The sequence below is a fragment of the Sus scrofa genome, chromosome 10, assembly GCF_000003025.6.
Source record: "Sus scrofa isolate TJ Tabasco breed Duroc chromosome 10, Sscrofa11.1, whole genome shotgun sequence".
Taxonomy (NCBI): domain Eukaryota; kingdom Metazoa; phylum Chordata; class Mammalia; order Artiodactyla; family Suidae; genus Sus; species Sus scrofa.
Genome location: NC_010452.4, coordinates 30,207,160 through 30,230,983, shown reverse-complemented (window position 1 = coordinate 30,230,983; position 23,824 = coordinate 30,207,160). Strand labels below are relative to the sequence as shown.

Below are 23,824 nucleotides of genomic sequence, written 5' to 3'. Positions count from 1 at the left end.
CTAAGGACTCAAGGAAGCTCTGAACGACAGGGTGTTGGGTTTCCCGGTTCCTTTTTCTTGAGCTCTGCTTTCAGAAATTCGATGTTGCCAGTGCTACGTTCTGCCACCAACATCCCTCCATCTCTCGCTCCCTCTTTCCCTCCATTCCTCCTTCTTAAAGACGTCATAAATAAAATCTATTGATTATTCTCCCTGGCTATGCAAAGTACACAGCCTGTTCCCACTCTCTTTGGTCCTTTGTGAGAAATGTGTCCTCCTGGGGTCATGCTTCCTTGGGACATTTCCTTGACTTTGTCATTACCAACCTCCCGCTTCATCATCTCAAGAATCCTTCTTCCCAGTCTGGTTTCCACCTCACTCTCTGCCACCAGCCAATAGTCCTTCAACCTTCCCAGACCCCAAACACTGAGCCCCCACTTCTCCGTGTCTCTCTCAGTCCTGATTTCCCTTGTAGACAACCTCGTTTCTTCCCAGGTCTTCTTACGTTTCAGAGCCCACACTGGACACACTCTTTCCCCACAGCCTGTGTTTGTGGTCCCCTCTTTCTGGAATGCTCTCTTTATGTCCTTCAGCTCCTTGCTCAACTATCACTCCCCCAACCATTTATCCAATTGTGGAACCTACTTCTACGTGGTGGTGACAGTCCTCTCCCCTCCCCGATGTCTCTCCAGAGCCTCTTCCTTACTAGCAGATGTGCTGCATGTGCCTTATGGTTGCCGAGCATCTGTCTCCCCCACAAAATGTAAGCTGTATCAGTGGCAGAAGTTTTCATTCATTTTGTTTACTTGTCTTAGGATTTTTATTTCATCCTCACAAATATTTGTGGGATGTGTGAGTGAGAGCCCTAAGGTCCCGGGTTGAATCTGGGGGACAGCAAAGCCAGGGCTCTGTGATGAAAAGCGTTCTCCTGAAAGTGAGAATTTTAGGGACCCAGATAGTCCTACAACTGCAGACACACTGCGTCTTACAGACAAAACATCGAAGCAACAGGTGGAATTATTCATCCTTTTCCTCGGAAATTTGATGGCACAACCAAGGTGGGTGATCCTAGAATCCCACTTCACCTCCTGTTTTGGTTTCCAGCTACTTAATCATAGTAAAGGGCTGAGTAATCTTAGTCTCACTGTTGACATACTTTGGGGTGCAGGTCTGCTCCTTGTGAAAAAGTCCTGGGCTTCTTTGATCACCAGCGGTGACCTCTTGCCCATCACACTCCTGATTTAAGCCTTGCCCTCTTTCTTCCTTACTTTTTAAAATTGAAGTGTAGCTTGTTTGCAATGTTTTGTTAACTTCTGCTATGTAGCAAAATGACTCAGTTTTATATATCTATATTCTTTTTCATGTTCTTTTCCATTATGATTTATCCCAGGATATTGACCATAGTTTCCTGTGCTAGACAGGAAGATCTTGTTGTTTATCCATTCTAAATGTAAGAGTTTGCCTCTGCTAAACCCAAACTCCCAAATCCATTCTTCTCCCAACTCTTCTCCCCCTTGGCAACCTCAAGTCTATTCTTTGTGTTTGTGAGTCTGTTTCTGTTTCATTGCTGAGTTCACCAGTGTCATATTTGTCATATTTTAGATTCCACATATGCATTTTCCATGATAAGTTATTACGAGATATTGAATATTGTTTCCTGTGCTATGTAGGAAAAACCTTGTAGCTTGTTTATTTTATGTGGTTTGTATAGGTTAATCCCAAACTCCTAATTTACCTCTTCTGTCCACCCTTTCCCCTGTGGTAACCATATGTTTGTTTTCTACAACTGTGAATCTGTTTCTGTTTGTATATAGATTCGTTTGTATCATTTTTGTTTGTTTGTTTGTTTTTCTAGATTCCACATATAGACCTTGTTATATGATGTTTGTCTTTCTTTGTCTGACTTACTAAGTGTAATATCCTCTAGATCCATCCATGTTTCTACAAATGGCAATAGTTTATTCTTTCTGTAACTGAGTAATAGTCCATTGTGTGTATGTGTGTATGTATACATAAATATCTTCCTAAACCAATCATCTGTTGATGACGGTTTGGGTAGTTTCCATGTCTTGGCTTTTGTAAATAGTTACTATTCACTTTCCTTCCTGTAAAAATGGCTTCCTATTGTCCTTTACTCCTCGGGGCCCTAGTGACAGCTTGGCCAGCAGTTCAGTCCAGCAGTGCTTGGTCTTCATGGCTGTGCTGGTTGGATGTGTTCTCATTGCCAGGGATGGTTGCATTTTCCACAGAGATTTTTGAAGGGAGAGAGCTAAACTCAGAATGTGAATCTCTACTGAGGGCCACATGCAGCTTGTCCCTGCCCTGAGCTGAACAGCTCCAGGGCCACCAGTTATGGGGTGTGCAATGCCTCAGCCCTCTGTGAGCCTATTGCAGGGGGCAGAAGGTGTATGCCATGGACTGTGTAGGATTAAACACTTGAAAGGCTAGAGGTTTGGAGTTCCCTCCTGGCACTGCAGGTTAAGGATCCAGTGTTATCACTGCAAGAACTCAGATCACTGTTGTGGCATGGGTTCAGTCCCTGGCCTGGAGAACTTCCATATGCCACAGGTGTGGCCAAAAAAAAAGAAAGAAAGAAAGAAAGACTAGTGGCTTCTCCTCAAAGAATTTATCATCTAATTGAGGACATAGATATATGGAAAGATCATTATAATGTATGTAATGATTTTAATTAAGATCTGTGAAGAGTTTCATGTAAGCAGAGAAGAGAAAGGTTTAGCCCCGTCTGAAGTGGTCAGGGAGACATACACCCTGGTGAGGGAGGTGACCCTGGAATAGCAAAGGATGCATAGGAAAAACTGGGGAGAGATTAGCAAAGACTTAGAGTCAAGACACAGGCAAGACTTAGCCCAGTTCAAGGATAAGTCTACCAATTGCCACCTCAGGGCAGCAATTGTTAGGGCAGAAGAAGAAAGACAGAGACTGGAAGAGAAGAGTCTGGATAGGAAGTTGAGGCCAAGACCCAGATTAGGAATTTGGGCTGTTAGGCCATGATGTGGGGCTGTCAACTGATTTTTAAGTAGTATTGAGGAAAAGAGGCGGAGCAGCCCATTTTAGCAAGTTCTACCCAGCTGTAACATTGAGGGTGGACCAGAGGACGCCAACAAGGGCAGCAGCTGTGGTGAGGCCTGAACCAGAGCAGCGGCCATGGCTCTTTCAGCTATTATTCGTCCAGCCATAGATGGACCACCATTTGGGAAAAAGCAATGGGCTCTATGTTTATCCACATATGACTGGGTTGCGTTGTTGTACAGCAGAAATTATCACAGCCTTGAAAATGAACTATATGTCAATAAAACTAAAAATAAATAAATAAATAACGTGACCCAAAGCAAAAAATAAGTAAATAAATAAACACAGCCTGTCAGAGAAGGTCAGAGAATTTCTGTAAAGGCGATAAAATGAGGAAGCAGACCATCAAGCCCCTGATGTTCTTCTCTTGAGCATCTTTTGATGGTTCTGGGTAACGTACACAAATCCTGGGTCTCTGATCTTGGCCTGTTGACTAGAAACTCGACTTTTCTGAAGGGGAAGTAAGATAAACAGTTGCTATTAGAAGCTATAAAGTGTTATAGATTGCTAAGGGATGTGCTATTATTTGTTCCTGTCCACTACAGAAAGGGAAACCTTCCCGAAAATGGTTTTTTGTCATTTCTGGGGTTGAAAAACCCAAGAAAGGCGAGTAACCACTAATGGGGGAAGTGATGTCTCATTTCATAGAATTCTTTTTTTTTTTTTTTTTTTTCTGGAGGTTGAATTTTTTTTTTAATGGTTTTTATTTTTCCCATTACTGTTGGTTTCCAGTGTTCTGTCAATTTTCTACTGGACAGCAAAGTGACCCAGTCACACATCCACATATACATTCTTTTTCTTACATTATCCTCCATCATGCGCCATCACAAGTGACTAGATAGAGTTCCCAGTGCTATCCAGCAGGATCTCGCATGTCACAGAATTCTCAACTCAGCTGCTAGATTTTCTTCTTGCCAACATCCATATTTGAGAATGCTTCATTGTGTAGAACCAAGCTTCCAAGCTCAGGGGGTCAGCGTGGACAGTCATTTAATCATTTGGGTTAACAGTGAAGCCTGCCCTGACACCTACACTTTGAAAGTACATTCTCTTGTACTATAATAATTCTCTTGTATTCTCTTGTATTATAATAATTTCAAAAATGATCTGAGAAATGGACCCTCTTGGACAGACCTCTCATCTTCCTCTCCATCTGATCAATAGAATGCAGTTTTTTCCCAAGTAAAAGCTATATTTCTAAATCATTGAAAAAGAAAAGAGTAGAAATTTAATTTTAGGCCAAATGCTATTTTTTTCTTTTACAGTCAGTTCACTCTTCATGCTTCTTTATTTTCCCCACCAGCATCTTTCCCTTTAGTGTTTTAAGGAAGGAGTGTTTTATTGCCCAAGACTTCACCACATGGAGGCCTACAAGCAGTTATAAAGAGTGGGTTTAGATGATATATATTAAAAATGATAAATCATTTTCCAGCCTCCTGCAACATTTTATTTTCTCTGGATCCTTACCTCTTTCTGACTCACGTACCTGAGCTGATTAACGCCCCATCTACCCCGTTACACTTTAATCCAGGGCTTGTGTTTCTTTTGCCCTGCCAATAGTGATCGCCAATAAATTCATCATGCAGCCACACAAACCTTGCCATGCAAGCTGCTGCCAGCATAAAACTGCCCATCCAAAAGCAGGCGATTCTGAGCCCCCATTTAACTGGTACCCTCCAGACTCACAGGGCTCCACATGCTCATTTCTTCATAGGCTTGGGTTGGGAAAATGAGAGAAGGCTAATTAACGCATTCAAGGGATCCCACTGAATCAGCAAGCCCCTTAAAGGCACAACAGACACAAACAGGCAGCTGCAGCTCCTTGGAATTCAAAACAACAACAAAAGAGCTAGTTAAATATTTGAATAGCTAAAGTATATGTCTATTCATTCCCATGGAAATTGCTAAAATAGGCTGTCCTCCCGTCTCCAGAGGAGTCAAAGTCATTGAAATCCCAAAGCTTTTCATCCCGTCAAACATGCCTTTGAAGAGGAGGACATTTACATCTCCATAATGGGCCGATTCAACATTCCTGCTAATAAAACCTGGGTGCGTGGAAGGACTTCAGAATGTGGCACCCATTTAATCCAGCCTCCGGGGCTACAGGGACTGACTTACCAACAATGAGACTACGATTGCCTGCCCTGTAGTAGTTTGGCATCTTAACAGTTACAAGTGTCTTGAACAATAAATATACCATCAGGGAATAAATACCAAGCTCTGGATATGGCTGGAGCCAAGGCCCAAACACTGGGGCTCTCTTCTCTCAGATCGCTTGATTCGGAGACAAACTTTTCTCTCATGGCAGCTGCAAAGATGACTTCCATCCAATCCTGATGCTAATCCTTCCAAGATGCCTGTCCAGAAGGAATGAGGACATCACTTAACGTCAGCCTTTGTACACACATCCCAGACCTGATTTTGATCAGACCAGCTTTAGTCACGTGCCCATTCTTGAGCCAACCACTGTGGCAGGGAATGGAATGTTGCTGACTTTTTATGCCTGAGCCATTGGTTCCATCGTGAATCACATTGGCTGTCTGGGGGTAGGTGGAAAACTAAATGAAAATCATGATTAGTCGAGGAGGAAGAAGTGGATACAAGATGGCAATCCAAACAGTGAAAACAAGAAATAAACAAAACAAACCAGAATGGTCTTCTCAGGATACCATGGCACAATATCACTGGTCGAGTATCTGAAACAGCAGACTTTATTTGCTCACAGTTCCAGAGCCGAGAAGTCCAAGATCAGGTACAGCCAATAAAGTTCCTGATGAGGACCCTCTTCCTGGCTTGTGGACAGCCACCTTCTCTCTGTGTCCTCTCATGGCCTTTCCTTGTGGAGAGAGAGAGGACACTAGTCCTATAAGACTAAAACCCCACCCTTATGACCTCATCTAACTTTAATTACCTCTTTACAGGCTCAGATATAGCCAAATTGGGGATTAGGCCTTCAGCGTATGCACATTGCAGGTATACAATTCAGTTCAGAAAACAGGCAAAAAAAAAAAAAAAAAAAATCCCTAGCTATGCATCTCTAATTAATCCTCATTTAGGTGGGCTTTTATCTACCAGGAATCAACTGTCTTTATGACTTTAAAGTCTGAGAGTATATATGCTTAGGTAGCTTCTAATGGATGCTGAGAAGAACACCCAGCCATACATCCGATCAAGTTGAAGCTATTTAATGGCCATGAATTAAGGGCCAAGAAAGTTCCTGGAGACTGACATTTAGTTATGATTCTAGAACTATGAAAAAGTTTGAGAATCACCAGAAAAGAGACCTTGTGCCTTTTTTGGAACTCATCTTTCAGAAGTGCCTTTAGTGCAAAGTTACAAGCTCCATAATAAAGGTGGAGCCTTAAGACTGCAGAATTAGACCCCATGACATTTTGAATAATGGTGATGTGGTCCAGCTCAATCACTCACACATTCCTTCACACTTGGTTCCAGATAATCTTTGGCTGCTAAACTATCAAAATATCCCCTCAAATAATGAAGATCTCCATAGTTTAAAGACTCTGGTATATTAATTAAAGATAATTCCCCAAGCTCTTTCAGTGAGCTCTGAAAATGTGACAAACAGGGACAGTATCTTCAGAACAAAGACATGGCCTTCTATGGGGATTGCTTGCAAGGTTATAACTCTTATTTCATAATGTGAGTTAACAGTAAGGTTTTAAAAACTTGTTGCATTCCTTTCTCACTAACATTTATATGTTATATATTGATGACAAACCTGCATATGCTTTAGAGAGTACATATGTGAGCATGTATTCTCTTAACCAAGTATATCAGAGTCCTTTTAATAAAATAAAAGCTTGATGTTTTTATAGATAAAATTATCTTTTCTTAAGGTTCACTTGGAACTTCACTAATGTATCAGTCAGAATATGCTAGGATATGTTGCCAAAACAAGCATCCCTTAAAACAGAGAAGCTTATTCTCCTTGTGTGCTATGTGCAACATAGTTCATCCAAACATGAAGAGGAAGTGGAAGACCTACTAGTGACTATTAAATCTTCTGCCTAGAAGTGGCACATTATTCCTACTCCTTTTTCATTGGTAAAAGCAGGCAACACGGATTGGAGATGGTGATCGTGGTGGGTGGTTTCCAGGTCTCTGCTGGGCCAGGAAGGGGAGGGAGCAGTGCCGTGTCCAACACAACCGTGATCCCAGGTTACACCAAATTTGGCTCCTGATCGAAGAATGAAAAGGTGCATCTTTACTGAGTACCTAAAATGTACAAGGCACTGTACTGAATGCTAGAAGGACAATGAGGAGGCAAGGCAGAAATATCAGTTGCTCATAAAGCACTTAAACACTTCCAGTGGGAAGAAGTTACAAGTAAGTAGATAATTAAACCTCAGAGTGAGATGAGCTTTGACAGGCAAAGAACAGCATACCTTGGAAACACAAGAACAGTAGTCAGCAGCAATGAGGGCTCCCACAGGTGTCTGTCTCTTGCTTTACAACTCAATCCCTACTATTTCTGTGGGTGTCTCGTGCCCTGTCTTCAAATCCTTCTAGTTGGACCTAATCAGCATTTGAGATATTGGCTGAGTACCTGCCATGCCTAAAGTACTTGCTTGACACTGTTGTAACTATCGTGACGGTTATAGACGAGGGAGAATGGAATAAGAAGGTTTCTGTTTTAACTCAGAGTGCTGGAAGTCTAATAGGAGCCATAAGATTTTACAAATAATTGATACAGTGGAGACTGTGGTATTTATCATAAGAGACCAACCACCTAAATGTCAACAAGGGTATTTCCGATTTGGGAAATGAAGAAATGCTTCATGATGGAGTGACTTTCAGGGTGGATTTGGTTGAACACAGGGGATTTAGAGATCAAAAATGGAGCTGGAAGGTTACATTTCTGGGAGAAGAAAACAGCTGGTGCAAAGACGCAAAATCTGGAAGCATTTGCATATATGGACATGCAGGGACTGTGTTTATTATATTCTTCATTGTATCCTCAGCACTGTCTTGTGTCTTGAATTTATCAAGAGGTCAAAGAACAGTTTTCCAGTGATTGAACGAATGCATTGGAGAATAAGGCATGTTCATTTAAGGAATGCAAACTAACAGTTGAGCTGGAAACGGAGGTATTTTTAAGGCAAGTCGTACATGATGAAGCTGGGGCACGGTCAAGGTTTTGAATGTCATGGAGGAACTTCCTTACACCTATGTTTATATAACATGGGAGTGCTTACAGGACTCTCACAGACGCATCAGTCTTCTTGATCCTACAACAGCCTCTTCAAGTGGGCAGGGTGGCGATTTCTGCTCTGAGAAAGATACTTAGAGAGATCAAGTCACTGCGGGCTGTCTGGCAGGAGGTGGTGGATCCAAGACCCAAACCAAGACTTGGAGTCCAGCTGTAGTTTGTCTCCCTTCACACTACACCGTCTGTCTGCTCTGGGGCAGAACAGCACTTTTTGGTGTTTGGGAGCAGCAGAAATGATGATATGGTAGCTGTTTCTTATGAGATAGGAGAAACCAAGAAAAAAAAGGGACCAGTGATAACAACATGGGAATAACACGAGAGAAGACTAAACTCTTGCAGTGATGGTGAGCTGAGACAGACTAGAGTGTCTTTTTAACAGAGATAAAAGATTTGGGGATAAGGACCCAGTCATACATACAGCAGAAATGGACACAAAACTGTGAATCAACTACACTATAATTGAAAAAAAAGCTGACTGGTAACAAGGACCTACTCTATAGCTTGGGGAAATCTGTTCCATACTTCGTGATAACCTAAATGGAGAAAGAATCTGAAAAAGAATAGCTGATTCACTTTGCTGTACACCTGAAACTAACATAGCATGTTAAGTCACCTATACTCCCATAAAATTTATTAAAAAAAAAAAAAAAGATTTAGGAGGAGTTCCCATCGTGGCTTGGCAGAAGCGGATCTGACTAGTATCCATGAGGATGCAGGTTTGATCCCTGGCCTCTCTCAGTGGGTTAAAGATCCAATGTTGCCATGAGCTGTGGTGTAGGTCACAGACGTGGCTCAAATCCCACATTGCTGTGGCTGTGGTGTAGGTCAGTGGCTACAGCTGTGATTCAGCCCCTAGCCTGGGAACCTTCATATGCTCCAGGTGTGGCCCTAAAATTAAATAAGTAAATAAATAAATAATTTGGAGATAAATTCCACCTCTGCTGGGCTATGACTTAGGCCAGTGTTTCTAAGTCTTGGCATCACTGATGCTTTGGAGCTTAAATTCTTGGTTGTGGAGAGACTGTCCTGTGTATTTGCTGGCTGTTTATCTTCATCCCTGGCCTCTACCCATCACATGCTAGTAGCAATCCCCGTCCTCTCCCCCGTCACTGTGATAATCCCAAATGTGTCCAGACTTTGCCCAACTTCCCCTGGGAGACAGAATCGGCCCTGTTGAGAACCACTGACCTAGCCAGTCGATTTTGATTAGTTTCCAGAAGAGCTGTGGATCTTAAAGATCACCCTGAACATTTAGTGGGAAAATATGAAGGAAAGAAATGCAGTTTTTTTCTTACAAATTTGAGTTTCTTCCACTGACAGTGTGGAACCATGTCCAGTGGTATTAAGCAGGGCAATAGTCCATTCATGTGACTGGCATTGCATTTCCAACAATGGGTTTTCATTTTGTTCTGTTCATGGTCATTTGATTCAATTATTTTTGCTCGGCACTCAGCTTTATAAGTGTATATAATCCTATTATGCTCTATTCCATTATAGGAGCTTCCTAATAGAAGAGCACGCAGTAACACAGTTAAATAAACATCTTAGCCCTTGTATCAGCCTCACACATGTCCTGACCTTGGCTGGATTCAACAGTGTTGGGAGGGATGGTGGGAGGGAGACAGAGGGTCACTGGAAAGAAAGACAGAGGTGCTGAAGGGTGACATGAAGCAGGTCACCGCGTTCCTAGTTCGGCAGGAAGAATTTGAATCCAATTGAAAATATCCTAAAATAAGCAGTTCCCATTATGGCTCAGCACAAATGAATCCAACTAGGAACCATGACGTTTCAGGTTCGATCCCTGGCCCTGCTCAGTGGGTTAAGGATCTGGCGTTGCCGTGAGCTGTAGTGTAGGTCGAAGACTCGGCTCGGATCCTGTGTTGCTGTGGCTGTGGCATAGGCCTGCAGCTGTAGCTCCAATTTGACCCCTAACCTGGGAATCTCCATATGCTGCGGATGCAGCCCTAAAAAGCAAAAAAAAAAAAAAAAAAAAAAATCTGAAAATGAGAGTTAGGACTGGAAATGCTGTCATCCTCCTACTCCTTGCAAAATTCCATAATAGAACCACAGAACAATTTCCTCCATGGCATGGTGCTTTGCATTAGTTGCAGCAAATGTTGGTTTGGAGGAGCTAAAAATATTTGCAAGTTTTATATATATATATATGTATATGTATATATATATATATTCATATATTCACATATATACATAAACATGAACATAACTATGAATCTATAGCAAAAACTGCCAAGGCATTTCCAAATGCATGTCACGTGGTGACAATCCCTGTGGGAAGAGAAGCAGAGGGCGCATTTTGGCCTCACCTGGTGACCGGCCATGAGAGACAGACAGGTCTGAGCATGTCAGCTCAGGGCTCTGAGTCACTGTTTAGGTTTTCCATGGAAATGAAAGCTCAGGGGAATTTGACAGAAAGCATTTGCCAGATGCTATGGCTTTGTCACTCTCTTTGGGGGCCATGGATATCACTTCTCAGATTTTGAGAATCAGCCAATTTCCCTCCCCAAAGACTTGCTCCCAGCGCCTACCAGCATTGCTCTGCAGAGACAGGGAAGTTTGGGGTGAATTTCAGGCAGTCCTTCCCTCAACGTGAAGACAGCATGAGGGAAACTCTGTGTGTGCAAACACATCACCTGCCTTCCCCGTTGGAAGCTGTGACAGGTGAAAAAAAATGTTTATAGAGTGTTTGGAGCTCTCACGGGGGTAGAGGGCAAAGCTTTCATGGGACTCTCATGTCTGTCAACTCTTATTAGTCAACAGAGGCTGTCTCTGCTTTGCTTGTCTCAAAGTTCCAGGTTAGAAACCAACCATTGGGAGTTCCCTCTTCCTCTTTTTACCCACTCAGAGAAGATTGGGTGACCTCCTTGGTTCAAGAAAAAGCCTTCAGAATTTAAAATAGAGGAGTTCCCTTCGTGGCTCAGCAGTGAACGATCCCAACTTGGATCCATGAGGATGAGGGTTCGATCCCTGGCCTCGCTCAGTGGGTTAAGGATCCGGCAATGCTGTGAGCTGTGGTGTAGGTCACAGATGCAGTTTGGATCCTGCGTTGCTGTGGCTGTGGCTGTGGAATAGGCTGCCAGCTGTAGTTTCGATTCAACCCCTAGCCTGGGAACTTCCATGTGCTGCTGGTGCGGCCCAAAAACGCACCAAAAAAAAAAAAAAAGAAAAAAAAAACTAAAATAGAGTAAAACAACAACACTTTGTACCACTTCATTGTGTGAATGGCTGAGATACAGACCAAATGAATCTTCTTTGAACTCTTCCTCATGTTCAAAATGCAAGAGGGAGGTCATTGGCAACATTTTTTCCTCAAGATTAAATGTTTGAAATATGCAATGGGGACATTTTGCCACATTCCCAGGAAGTCTATTTCATCTCTTCCCACTCGAGGCTTCTGAACTTTAAGTCTGTAGGATTTAAAAAATCACTTTAGTCTGATTTTAGTATTTGAATGTTGCAGTAGAAGCTGACCAATTTTTTCTAATTAAAGGAACATCTAATCTCCAGTCAGTGTCCTAGCATCTAGCCAGTATTCAATAAGTAATATTTTGGGTTTTTTTTTTTTTAAAGTTGCTTTTGCAAAGCACAGGACCTTCTCTGAAGATGAAAATCTAATGGCCCCAAAGTGTATAAATATTATTTAGCAGGAGGAAATCTAGGCCAGTTGACTGAGTGCCTTTGAGCTCATATTCCTAAAATACCCAGGCTCAGGAAAGCTATATAAGGCCATGTGGCAATTTATTCCGTTATATATGACTAATGATTGGTAGTATACACTGCTAGAGCTCAAAATGGGTTTTTAATGCCATTTCTCAACCTCTGTCTTCATGGAGTAGGAAGCGGAACCTAGCACGGGGGAAGTGACTCGCTCAAGGCCATGCGGTTGGTTTCTGGCAGCGTCTAGAGAGCACCCACTCCTGACATCTCGCCCAGCATCTTCACCCACACTCCTGCCTGGCATGCTGCCTTCTGGGTATTTCTCTCCTATAAATGCTGTGGAACACGAGGTTCCACTGGGAGGGCCACAAATGAATCCAGAGGGTAACAGAGATCCTTGCAAAAACAGAGTGGTTTTTATGTTGAGTGTATATTGGCTGTTGAAATTTTCATTAGACTTGCTGTACTTCATATGTTTTTAAAAATGGTTCTCAGAGTTCCCTGGCGGCTCAGTGGGCTAAGGATCTGGCCTCGTCACAGCTGTGGCTTGGGTCACTGCTGTGGCACAGGTTTGATCCCTGACCTGGGAGTAAGGCCTTTTCTTGGAACTTCCACATGCTGTGGAAAAAAGAAAAAAGTGGTTCTCACTCATTCATTTGGCACGTATTTATGGAGGGTCTGTACTAGTTTACACCAGATACACAGTAAAGATCCCCGACGCAAATCCTGTTGGTGCCCCAGCAGATCCTCCCAGCTCCCACCATCCCCGTGTTGCCCCCAGCATCCTACTGCAAACAGCCCTGACTCTGCCCCAGTGCTTCCCCTTAGCAGAAGCCCTCAGCCAGAGACAGATGGAAGTTAGAGGGTAAGCCACCCAACCTCCTCACACTAGGGCTGGGAAGACTCTGAGGTGCATTGTACACCCAGGTGTCCCAGGGATTTGAACTCTAGTTGTTCAAAGAGTAACCAGCGGGATAACACATCCACTGTGGGCTTCCTTCCCAGGGTCACCAGCTCACTGCCTGTCTAGTGTTCCTGGATCCCTTCCTGATAAACTGCCATCACTTGAATCCTTGTGCCAGAGTCTAGGGTGATGGGGGCGGGGGATGGGGGAGCCTCTTCTAAGACAGTCAGTGACTTTGTGGAGTTCAAGTTCTAGCAAAAGATACAGATCAGAAAGAATGCCTGAAAAGAGTAAGGCCTTTCATTTGTCCATGCTGAGGAGGAGGAGGTGATAGCGAGTGAGGGGGACAGAAAGAGACTTAGATTAAATTGAGAAGGTCAGGGCCCCTCTGGGATGTGGTCGTTTCCCTGAAATCTAAAGGATGAGAAGTGGTTAAGGCATGAGAAAAGAGTCCGAGCAGAGGATTCTGGGAGGGAGCAAGATAACGTGCAGAGTGAGCAGGAACAGGGTGGAGATGGCTGCGGCCATTTCATAGGAGATGGAGGGGAGGGGTGGCCTGGGAGAGGCCACGTCATGTGGGACTCTAGCCATCATTAGAAGTTTACACCAGATGCAACAAGGAACCTTTAAAGGATGTTCAGCAGGGGGATGTGGTGATCTGAGTTATACTTGAAAATGACGCCTCTGGCAGCTCCGTGGAGAAGAGATTTGGGGGAGGCAAGAATGGAGCCGAAGGAGTTCCCATAATGGCTCAGTGGTTAATGAATCCGACCAGGAACCATGAGGTTGCAGGTTCGATCCCTGGCCTTGCTCAGTGGGTTAAGGATCCGGTGTTGCCATGAGCTGTGGTGTAGGTCGCAGACGCGGCTCGGATCCGGCATTGCTATGGCTGTGGTGTAGGCCGGCAGCTACAGCTCCGATTCAACCCCTAGCCTGGGATCCTCCATATGCCATGGGAGCCATCCAAGAAAATGGCAAAAAGACAAAAAAAAAAAAGAATGGAGCTGAAGACTAGTTAGAAGTTTCCTGTAGAAGTCTAGGTGAGAGATAATAGATGGTTCTTGGCACCCAGGTTCAACACTTAATAGAGAATATAGTTAAATAGAATTTAAATGCAGAGTATCTATGCCTTTATATCTTTTTCTCTGAAACTATCTGTATTTCAACAGTTCTTAGTGTTTTGCAATGAAGCACCATTTGAAAATCTAATGAAATCAGAAGTTCCTGCTGTAGCTCAGTGGTAACGAGCCTGACTAGTATCCATGAGGATGAGGGTTTGATCCTTGGCCTTTCTCAGTGGCTTAAGGTTCTGGTGTGGCTGCAAGCTGTGGTCTTGGTTGCCAGTGTGGCTCGGATCTGGCGAGGCTATGGCTGTGGCCTAGGCTGGCCGCTGCAGTTCTGATTTGACCCTGCCTGGGAACTTCCATATGCCATGGGTGCGGCCCTAAAAAGGAAAAAAAAAAAAAAAAAAAAAAAAAAAGTGAAAAAAAAAGAAAATTGGACATAAGTCACACTGAAAATTGGGGGGGCAATGGGGCCAATGAAAGCTGGTCAGGAAGAACCCAGGACCTTTTGAATGGTGATTTCCAGAAAGAGTTTCACTCCAAGCAAGCCCTCTTCCTGGTCTGTGGAGATGGAACTTATATAAAGGTTGTGTCCTTAAATAAAAGATCAAGTTGAAATTGAAGTAGAAACTTGGCCCCAAACTGCATTGTTCTGTGCCCTGAGGACCTGGAATTAATTTAAAGCAAACTATTACTCACTCCGATTATGTGTCAGTTGGAAAGAGAGATGATTATGTTGTCAACAGAGCGGTCCTTTGCATTCATTTCCTTTCCACTGCGATGACCCGTCATCCTACTTCTCTGTGTGAGGCCATAGGCGGTCTGCGGCTGCTCAACCAGGCACTGTGGAGTCTGCCCTGGACTGAGCACTTTCCCTGCAGCCCAGGGGCCTCCCTCACCTGCCCTTCAGGGGGTGGGTGGGGCCAAGAGCAGTTGGAGGTGAACTGCATTTCTGTCAATGAATCGTATTTTCCCAGTTGCTTTCCATCGTCGTCGCAGTGGTAGAGGTGCTTTTCTTGGGGGTGGAGGATGATGAGTCTTGCCTTAAAATGTAAAGACATTTCAATAATTAAAAGAAGGAGTTCCCACTGTGGCTCAGTGATGAGGAACCCGACTAGTATCTGTGAGGATGTAGGTTCCCTCCCTGGCTTTGCTCAGTGGGCTAGGGATCTGGAGTTGCTGTGAGCTGCAGTGTAGGTCTCAGCCTGGATCCCAAGTTGCTGTGGCTGTGGTGTAGGCCAGCAGCTGCAGCTCTGATCTGATCCCTGTCTGGGAACCTCCAAATGCTACAGGTACAGCCCTAGAAAGTTAAAAAAAAAAAAAAAAAAAAGGAAGAAAGAAAAAGAAAGAAAGGCAGAATACAAAGACATTTCAATTGAGAACACAGCAAATTTTAATTCCTTGCGAGTTAGAAAAGCTGCTTTTTCTCCTAACATACTAAAACAATTTTTCCAAAACTTAAAAAAAAACAAAAAAAAAAAACGGCATTCTCTTGGGATCAGAACTCTTCTAGCAATCACATTTAGTGTTTGTGCGATTCAGCACCAGAGGGAAGATTAAATTTCTTCCACACTGCCTGTTTCTCACTCCTTCCTCTGATTCTCTCCCTTGCATCATAAATATTCCCTTTCAACCCCCTAAATTTTCTTTATTTCCTTTGAGAGACATCTGAAAAACAATCTTTATTGCTATTTATTTTACTTAGTTTGAGTCCCGTTTTAGAGCTGTTAATGTGCTCATATGCTGTTTTCTTTTTGACTTTCCTCTTCTCTGGATGGGGAAGATTGAACTTTCTTCGAAATGAGATGAATTTAATTGGTTAATTTCAGAATGTAGAGTCTTTGTTGGTCTAGATTCCAAAAGGGGGAGTTCCTTTAAGCTCAGTGCAACTACTTTTGCTTTTGAAGGGGCCCTTTATTTTGCAGTGAATAAAGTGTCTCTTATTAAGTAGAAAATAAAAGAATGTTTGGCAGGACTCTACTCCCAATGGGTGAAACATTGCAGGAAATTGAGAAATTGTTTCTTTTGAGCCTTAAAATTTTGCGGGTGAAATTTAGTATTACGGTCCTAAGACTACTGCTTGAATCCATCAAGAGAAAATTGTTGGACAAGTGACAGGGGACAGCTTTTGGAGGGCAGATGTGCTCTGCCTGGTTTGGTCCATTTCCCAGGAACTTGGGGCTTTGGTCAAGAAAGGTGATATTCTCTCCTTGTGTCATGATTGTGTTACTGTTAAAAAGAACTTAGAAATAGCTTAGCAATTTAGGAATAGGTTTGTCAAAAGGTAGCCTGAACTGGGTGCCCTTTTAGTGATGCCTGCAAAAAAAAAAAAAAAAAAAAAAAAAAAAAGTGGTGTTTTAGGAGTTCCTCTTGTGACTCAGTGAATTAAGAACTCTTGACTAGTATCCATGAGACCGTGAGATTGATCCCTGGCCTCGATCAGTGGGTTAAGAATCCAGCATTGCCATGAACTGAGATGTAGGTCACCCATATGGCTATGGCTGTGTTGTAGGCTGCCAGCTGCAGCTCTGGGTCGACCCCATAGCCCAGGAATTTCCATATGCTGTGGGTTTAGCCCTTAAAAAAAAAAAAAAAAAAAAAACAAACAAACAAAAAAAAAGAGTGTTTTATGCTCCCAGGAGGAATGTGTCATAGGTGCAATATCCAGCCTCTGTTCTCAGTTAAACTCTAGGTTCTGGTTAAACTCGAGCAGATCCACATTAAGGGCTAGACCTGTGTCCTGAGCTCCAGACCCGAGGCCCCAACCCTGGATGTTTCCCTCTAACATTTTCCCCAGCTGGTCACATTATTTGGGATGTGTGCCCCACACCCATGCTGAGGGTTGAACCCCTAAGTCTATTTCCCTGCCAGGGTCCTTGGAGACACTGCTGGCAGTGTCCCTCTGTACCTGGTTGTCCAAACCCAAGAACTTCCTTGCTCATCTCCGCTACTCCCCTCAACTTTCGATCTGTTGCAAAATCCTCTAGATTCCCCTAAATATGCCTGACAGCCATCCCCTCCTTGTCCAGTCCCCCCTCTCCATGACCCAGGTCAGACCACAGTTCTCTCAGCCCCTAGAAGCCTCCTTAACCAGCCTCTTGCCCTCAGTCCTTCTCTTACCTCATCCTGCTTCTATCCTGCAACCACTTTCTAAGGTTACTTTTGGTCCTGGCCTGAGGTTGGTTGGTGGGTTGGTTTGTAGGGCGCTCCCTGCAATGGTCATTGTCAAGTGCAAACTCTTTCCCTGGCCCTTGTATATGTTTCCCAGCTTCTTTCCACTTTCCAGCTGCATCAGCCCCTTGACAAATGCGGTGCTTCCCACTCTAGCCATAACCAGGCTATTTATGGTGAGAAGCCCACCACCCCATCCCCCTGCTTTTTACCATTCTTGGCTAATTTTAATCTATCATCTAGAAACCAGTGAACTCTCTCCTCTGCTTCCCCACCCCCACCTCCCAGATTCAGCTCAATACCCCTCTTTGAGTTTCTGTACATCCTGGACATACTTCTCCGAGAGTCAATCCTTGATTGTAACCTTCTTGAGGGCAGGTCATGCAGCTCTTTCTCCCTGAACCCTCTGTTCTACTTGCTGAATAAATAAATGAGGAATGGATGGCTAGTTCTAGTGCTTTTCTCTATATAAAATTGAATCCTGATGGTAGGTAGCATTGTCAACTTGGCTAATTTTGGCTAAATATTTTGGAGGATTCATGAGACAACCATGAAGGAATGAAAAAAAAAGTGGATTTGGCATCAGAAGGCTGAGTCTCCCTCAGTCACTACGATGACTTCACAAAGCCCATCAGGCTCTCTGAGTCTCAGTCCCTGGTTAATGAACCTGGATGGATTCCAGGGTTTGGCTGAGGACTGAGGGCGAGAAGTATCTGGGGTGGAAGAGGCCATTGGTGAATTACGATGACTACACAAATGTTTTCTGCTGTCCTTTTCATGCCTGCAGTTCCTATCGCACCTGTGCCACACCTCAGCCTGGGACATATGGGTGGAGGGTGGTGAGTGGTTTCATGGAGCACAGGTGGGAGGGGAGTATTTGTCAGGTCTCTGTTCAGTAAGGTGGATACATGCCAATGGCAAGAATGGACACAGGAAATGGCTTACTCTTAGCTTACCCATTGGAAATATACTCCACCCTCCCATACGCTGTTGGTGAAAGTCAAGACCTCACGTCATGGGAGAACAATTAGATACCATATGTTAAGAACCTTAACACTATTTCCGCCTTTTGACACAGTAATTCCATTTCTGGGATTTATCTGGGAGGAATGATTTCTGAAAATGGGGATGGGGGCACCTACGATGTGTAAAGATGTTCACTGCAGTTGTGGTTATTATAGGGGATGAGGGACAATCCTTTGAAATGTGTCACCAGTGAGGGGCCACTAGAGCTTTGCCCTTCCATGGCCTCTGTGAGATAGAAACATGATTTAGAAAAAAATACTCAAGTGAAAAAAAGCAGTGCTAATAGTCAATCCATGATTTAAGTAAGACAATGTAAATCAAACCTAGGAAATAAAAAATGATTGGTAGGAAAATACACTTTGTTTTGAAAGGGATTAGTTGTAACTAAGAAATCCAGAGGCCCGGCTCAGCATTGCTAGGCTGAGGACCCAATGAATGAGGTCTTCAGAGCAGACGATCTTAATTTGGCGTTGAATGGAGTCCAGACCATCATCCTGCTTTTAAAACCTGGAAGAAAGCATTCAGAGGAGTACAATCGGAAGGGAAAATCAGCTTTAGAGCTGAAGATGTAGAAGACCAGGGAAGGCAAGGCTAAATGTACTTGAAAAAGATCATGACAACAACTTTGGAAGGCGTTTTTGCCTGGGCATAGGTTTTCATATACATTGTTTCCTGTCAACGGGCTCTTCTCTTCTCTAGCTTTTTATGTTAACTGCCTGCAACAATTGCCACAAATCTAAGAAGCTGAGAAACAGTTACTACTTACCTGGGCTCTGTTCCTTTTATCAGCCTCTTATCCAGGGCTTTCCCTGCTGTGCAGAAATTACTTAGAAGGGAACAGGCAGGCCCAGGGCACAGATAGGCATTTCACTCTGACTTTATCCATTGGAGGAGCGCCAAACATTTGGCAAACCTCTCTCCACTTGTGCCTTGTGGAGCTGGTGTTATAAGAGGTGCAGAGCTGCTGGGAGCTGCCCACTGTCCCGCAGCAAAGTCGGTGGTGCCATCCGGGTCTAATTGTGATGTCTCCCCCCGCCTTTTTTCCTCTTGGATCCCCATCCAGTCCCAGGGTCTGTTCTCCCACAAGATTTCACGTTCCATTTTTGCACGGCCTGTCCTAGCTCCAGAAAAAGATCTGTTTTCTTTGATTATTTTCCCACACGTCCACAGTTGAGAACCACAGCGCGCTTGTCAAATGCCCTGAGTGTTTTCACTCCTGCCACTTCCCTGTTTGATGCTTCGCTACTTAGGAGGAGGAGAGAGAGGGAGAAGGAAAGAAATCTGCTCAGAGCCTTGAGCCCCTGGTTTGGGCCATTTTTTCTCCAAGACAGGCTTCTTGCTGTCTCTTATCTGATTCCAACCTCAGTGGTCTCAGGATGAGAAATAAATCTTTACATAAAAATCCAAGGGTTCGTTTCCAGGTGTTTGAGGGGAAGCTTTGGCCCCCGGTGGAGCTTTTTTGGGGGAGTTTGCTATTTCACAAGGGACGGTGCTGAATGCCTTGGGTTTAAGCTTCTCTTTCGAAGTTTATTTTATGTTTTGTTGTGGTTTTCAGATTTCTCATGGTTTGGATTTGGGAAAATAAAATCAAGACAAGGTGTTGGTAAGTAGTTCCTCCTTCTTTGGATAAGTCATGAGTTTGTGTTGCTTAAATAGGATGAAACTGCTTTGACCCGCTTGATCCTTGTCAGCTCTTGATCCTTTTCCTGTGTTCTGGGTTTCTGATTTGCTGAAGGAAGAGGCCTAGCATTTTCCAGAAAGGGCATGGCTGTTGCCAATTGACTTCAGTAAATGGTTTTGTATTTTCGACGCCCACTGGTTTTTAACGCTACGGGGAAGTGTTAACTGTCGCTCAGAACTAGCTTGTTGCTGCATTTTTAAGCAGGTTAAGGAAATAAAATGAATCTCCCCTCCAACTCCATATACATCCATGTCTGGAGAAGTTTGAATGGTAACTTTCTTCCACTGGCCAAACAGTAATATGCTTCTGAATTAGGAAATCAGCAATTCGTTTACGACCGCTTCTCTTCCAAGACAAGGCTAATGTCCAGACGCTGTGATTTGCGCTTGATTGCATTTCTGTTCCTTGCATTCAGACTCTGTGCTGACAATTGAGAAGCAGAGTTTGTAGCCACCAAATGAGTGCAGATAATGCAGCTCATCACTCGGATTGGAATCAGGTGTGATCTCTTGGGACCTCCAATTTGTTTCGTATTTTCTGTGGGTACAGAGACAATAAACAGGAATTGCTTAGAAGGCATGAAAAGGCAGACTCTTTTTGCATCTTGCCTGGATATTTCCAAGATCTGGCCCCATCTTGAGCATCTGTTGGTTAGTATTTATTTCGGTCACAAGATTGGTTTTGGGGAACATTGTAACACAGGGGAAGTGTACTAGTGTCACAGAGTCTTCCAGTTCTGAGCCATTTACCTCATACACCTTCATACCATCCATACAAAGGAGCCTATTCCCCTCCCCTCCTTTTGGGGAGTTTTTTTAGGGACACAGGTGTGGCATATGGAAGTTCTCAGGCTAAGGGCTGAATTGGAGCTGCAGCTGCCTGCCTACACCACAGCCATAGCAATGCCAGATCCTTAACCCACTGAGCAGGGCTAGGGATTGAACCCATGTCCTCATGGGTACTAGTCAGGTTTCTTACTACTGAGCCACAATGAAAACTCCTCCTTTCCCTTTTTGAGCCTGATGTCAGACCTTTCCCTATTGGACAGGCTTTCTCAGTGTCTGTCCAATGACCCAAACTGTGGCACAGGCTGAGCCCAGAGGGGGCAGACACTGAGCCTGAAGATGGGAAAGTCACCCTGACCCTTAATGAGCCCCTGGAATTCCAAGACTAAAGCTCTTCACCAGCAAAGAGAAAGTGGAATGTGGCCAAGTTTGAACTTTAAGCGCAACCAGTTCAGGACTTGTCTGCACTCCCCAGGGGCAGATTTCAGATACAGCTGATCATCATAGGCGCTTTGCCAAGATAGCAGAGAGATTGCCCTGCCTGTGCAATCTTGAAGGTGCCCTGTTGCAAGGCTTTGTGCTTGCTCTGTGTGTGGTGGTGGTGAAAGGGGAGTTGAGTGATAAACTCTCCCACAGCGGCACTGGGAGCTAAGGTCTTCTCTCCCCTACACACCAAATCGGTGCAACCCCTTAACAGTTTTCCAGGCCAGTTTGCTCTACAGAGAGGCGCTTGGTGTTGGAAAGCTTTAAAAACTGGGATTCACCTCTTTAGGCTATAGCCCAGGGAATTCTTCTTCAGAATTGTTTTAGCTACATTTCATCTGGGGTGCTACTGCTTTAAAATCAAAGTTTTATTATTATTACTGTTCAGGTGTGGTAAGGCCACAGGTCAGGACACAATTGCCACTGAAAAGGTAATTTGTAGGAGTTCCTGTCATTCTACAATAAGACTGACAGCATCTGTGTGGCACCAAGATGTGGGTTTGATCCCCAGCCCAGCACAGTGGGTTAAAGGATCTGGCGTTGCCTCTGGTACAGTGTAGGTTGCAACTGTGGTTCCAATCTGATCCTGATCCCAGATGGCCTGGGAACTCCATTTGCCACAGGGCTGCCAAAAAAGAAAGAAAAAGAAAGAGGAGTTGCTGTCGTGGCACAGTGGTTAATGAATCCGACTAGGAACCATAGGATGTGGGTTCGATCCCTGGTCTCGCTCAGTGGGTTAAGGATCCGGCGTTGCTGTGAGCTGTGGTGTAGGTCGCAGACATGGCTCGGATCCCACATTGCTGTGGCTGTGGTGTAGGTTGGTGGCTATAGCTCCATTTAGAGCCCTAACCTGGGAGCCTCCATATGCTGCAGGTCTGGCCCTAGAAAAGACAAAAAAAAAAAAAAAAAGAAAGAAAAAAGAAAAAAAGAAAAGAAAAGAAAAAAGGAAAGAAAGATAAAAGATAGAACAAATAAAGAAAAGGGTAGCTTGTTATTCACAGTTCCCAAGGGAAAAGGGTAGGCTACACCACAGTGGGGACCACAGTGCTGAGGGTTGATCAGAAGGCAGAAGGAGTGAGGGGAAACATAGACAAGAGCCCTTTGTGTGTGTGCGCGCGCGCGCGCACACACGCGCGCGCGCACACGCACACTTTTTACGGCTGTGTCCTCAGCCTATGGAAGCTCCCAGGCTAAGGGTTGAATCAGAGCTGCAGCTGCCGGCCTACACCACAGCCACAGCAGTGCCAGATCTGAGCCATGTCGGTGACCTATACCACAGCTCATGGCAACACCAGATCCTTTACCCACTGAGCAGGGCCAGGGATCGAACTGGATACTAGTCGGGTTCATTACTGCTGAGCCACAGTGTAACTCTGACAAGAGCCTTTGTTGTGGTTTCTGCAGAAAGGAATGGGTGAGGCAGAGTGGGCAGGTTTAGGACTGGTTGAGTTGTGTATCGTTGGTGAGCTCGGGTGTGGGACAATCCCAGTGGTCTAATACTTGGCTCTGGGATGATGGGGCAGGCGTATCATGCCATGATGGGGTGTGAGAGTCCGATAGGGGCTGTGGTTGGGGGCGTAGACTATGGATTGGTCAGTCTGTATATGAAAGATGCTCTGGCAGGCAAGTACTTTCTTACCTCTAGGAACTGGGCTTCCTATGTCACCAAGGCCCCAGATGTTGAAGCATCAGAACCCCAAAAAGAAAAGCCATGGTGGAGTTCCCATTGTGGCTTAGTGGGTTACAAACCAGACTAGTATCCGCGAGGATGCGGGTTCGATCCCTGGCCTTGATCGGTGGGTTAAGGATCTGGTGAACTCTGGTGTATGTCACAGATCCTGTGTTGCTGTGGCTGTGGCGCAGGCTGGCAGCTGTATCTCCGATTCCACCCCTAGCCTGGGAATTTCCATATGCAGTGGGTGTGACCCTAAAAAAAAGCAAAAAACAAAAACAAAAAACAACCATGGTTAATTCAGCTCTTGAAGAATGACAAAAACAATGCTCTCTCACCTTGAAGGCATTGTTAGTCTTGAGGGAAAAAACCTCCTTCTCCAGATGACCTATGTCCGTTCTTATCAGGGGGGCAAAGTCTCAGTCAGGCTGACAAATGTCTGTACAGTCATCTGTGCAGGATGCTTACTGAGCAGCTCTGGTGAGAGAAAAATGCCTCTTTGCACATGAGGCAGATTCAGATAAAAATGGGCTAGAAATGTTTCCAGGCATAGCTCCTCTTTGTCAGCTCTGTACTTAAGAGCTGTCTACCCCAAACTCGGCAAGCTGCACACACCCAGCAATTGAAAACACTTCATTAATATTAGAAGACACTTTTTTCCAGCCCTCCTTTGAGTGTATTACCTGCCGTGATGCGCCCCGACTCTCCTTCTGTCTGTCTTCTTGTGGTGTTTCTTCAGGCACGTGCACAGATACACAGTGACACAGCCCATGAAATGCACAGACAGGCTGCTGTCATATTATATAGACATTCATCGTCCCCCCCGCCCCGGGAGCTGTCCCCCACCCGACTTCGCCATGCTCCATTAGATCAAATGTTCACAGCAAAATGGCTGCATCTCTGCAAGCTCGCCAGCCCGATCAATCTTCCAGGCTTGGGGAACATCAGTAATAAAGAAAACAGCACTTGAATTAACATCCCGCTTGATCAATGGTGGAGGTTTCTATGTTGCTCAGATTTGTCAACAGTGACCTTCTGGCAAAGTGAAAAAGCTTTTGAAAAAT

The 23,824-nt window shown here is 44.4% G+C and overlaps 1 protein-coding gene across 8 annotated transcripts in view; it reads left to right on the top strand.

Annotated features, from left to right (window-relative positions):
* The window catches only part of NTRK2 (neurotrophic receptor tyrosine kinase 2), a 399,889-nt gene that overhangs the window by 198,955 nt on the left and 177,110 nt on the right, over window positions 1-23,824 (top strand). For 5 of the 8 annotated variants that reach the window (XM_021064643.1, XM_021064642.1, XM_021064644.1 and 2 more), the window contains one exon: window positions 19,695-19,742. The exons of the other annotated variants lie outside the window; for them this stretch is intronic. In XM_021064643.1, the coding sequence (XP_020920302.1) occupies window positions 19,695-19,742 (48 nt within the window). The remainder of the gene's footprint in view (window positions 1-19,694; window positions 19,743-23,824) is intronic. 8 annotated transcript variants of the gene reach the window in all.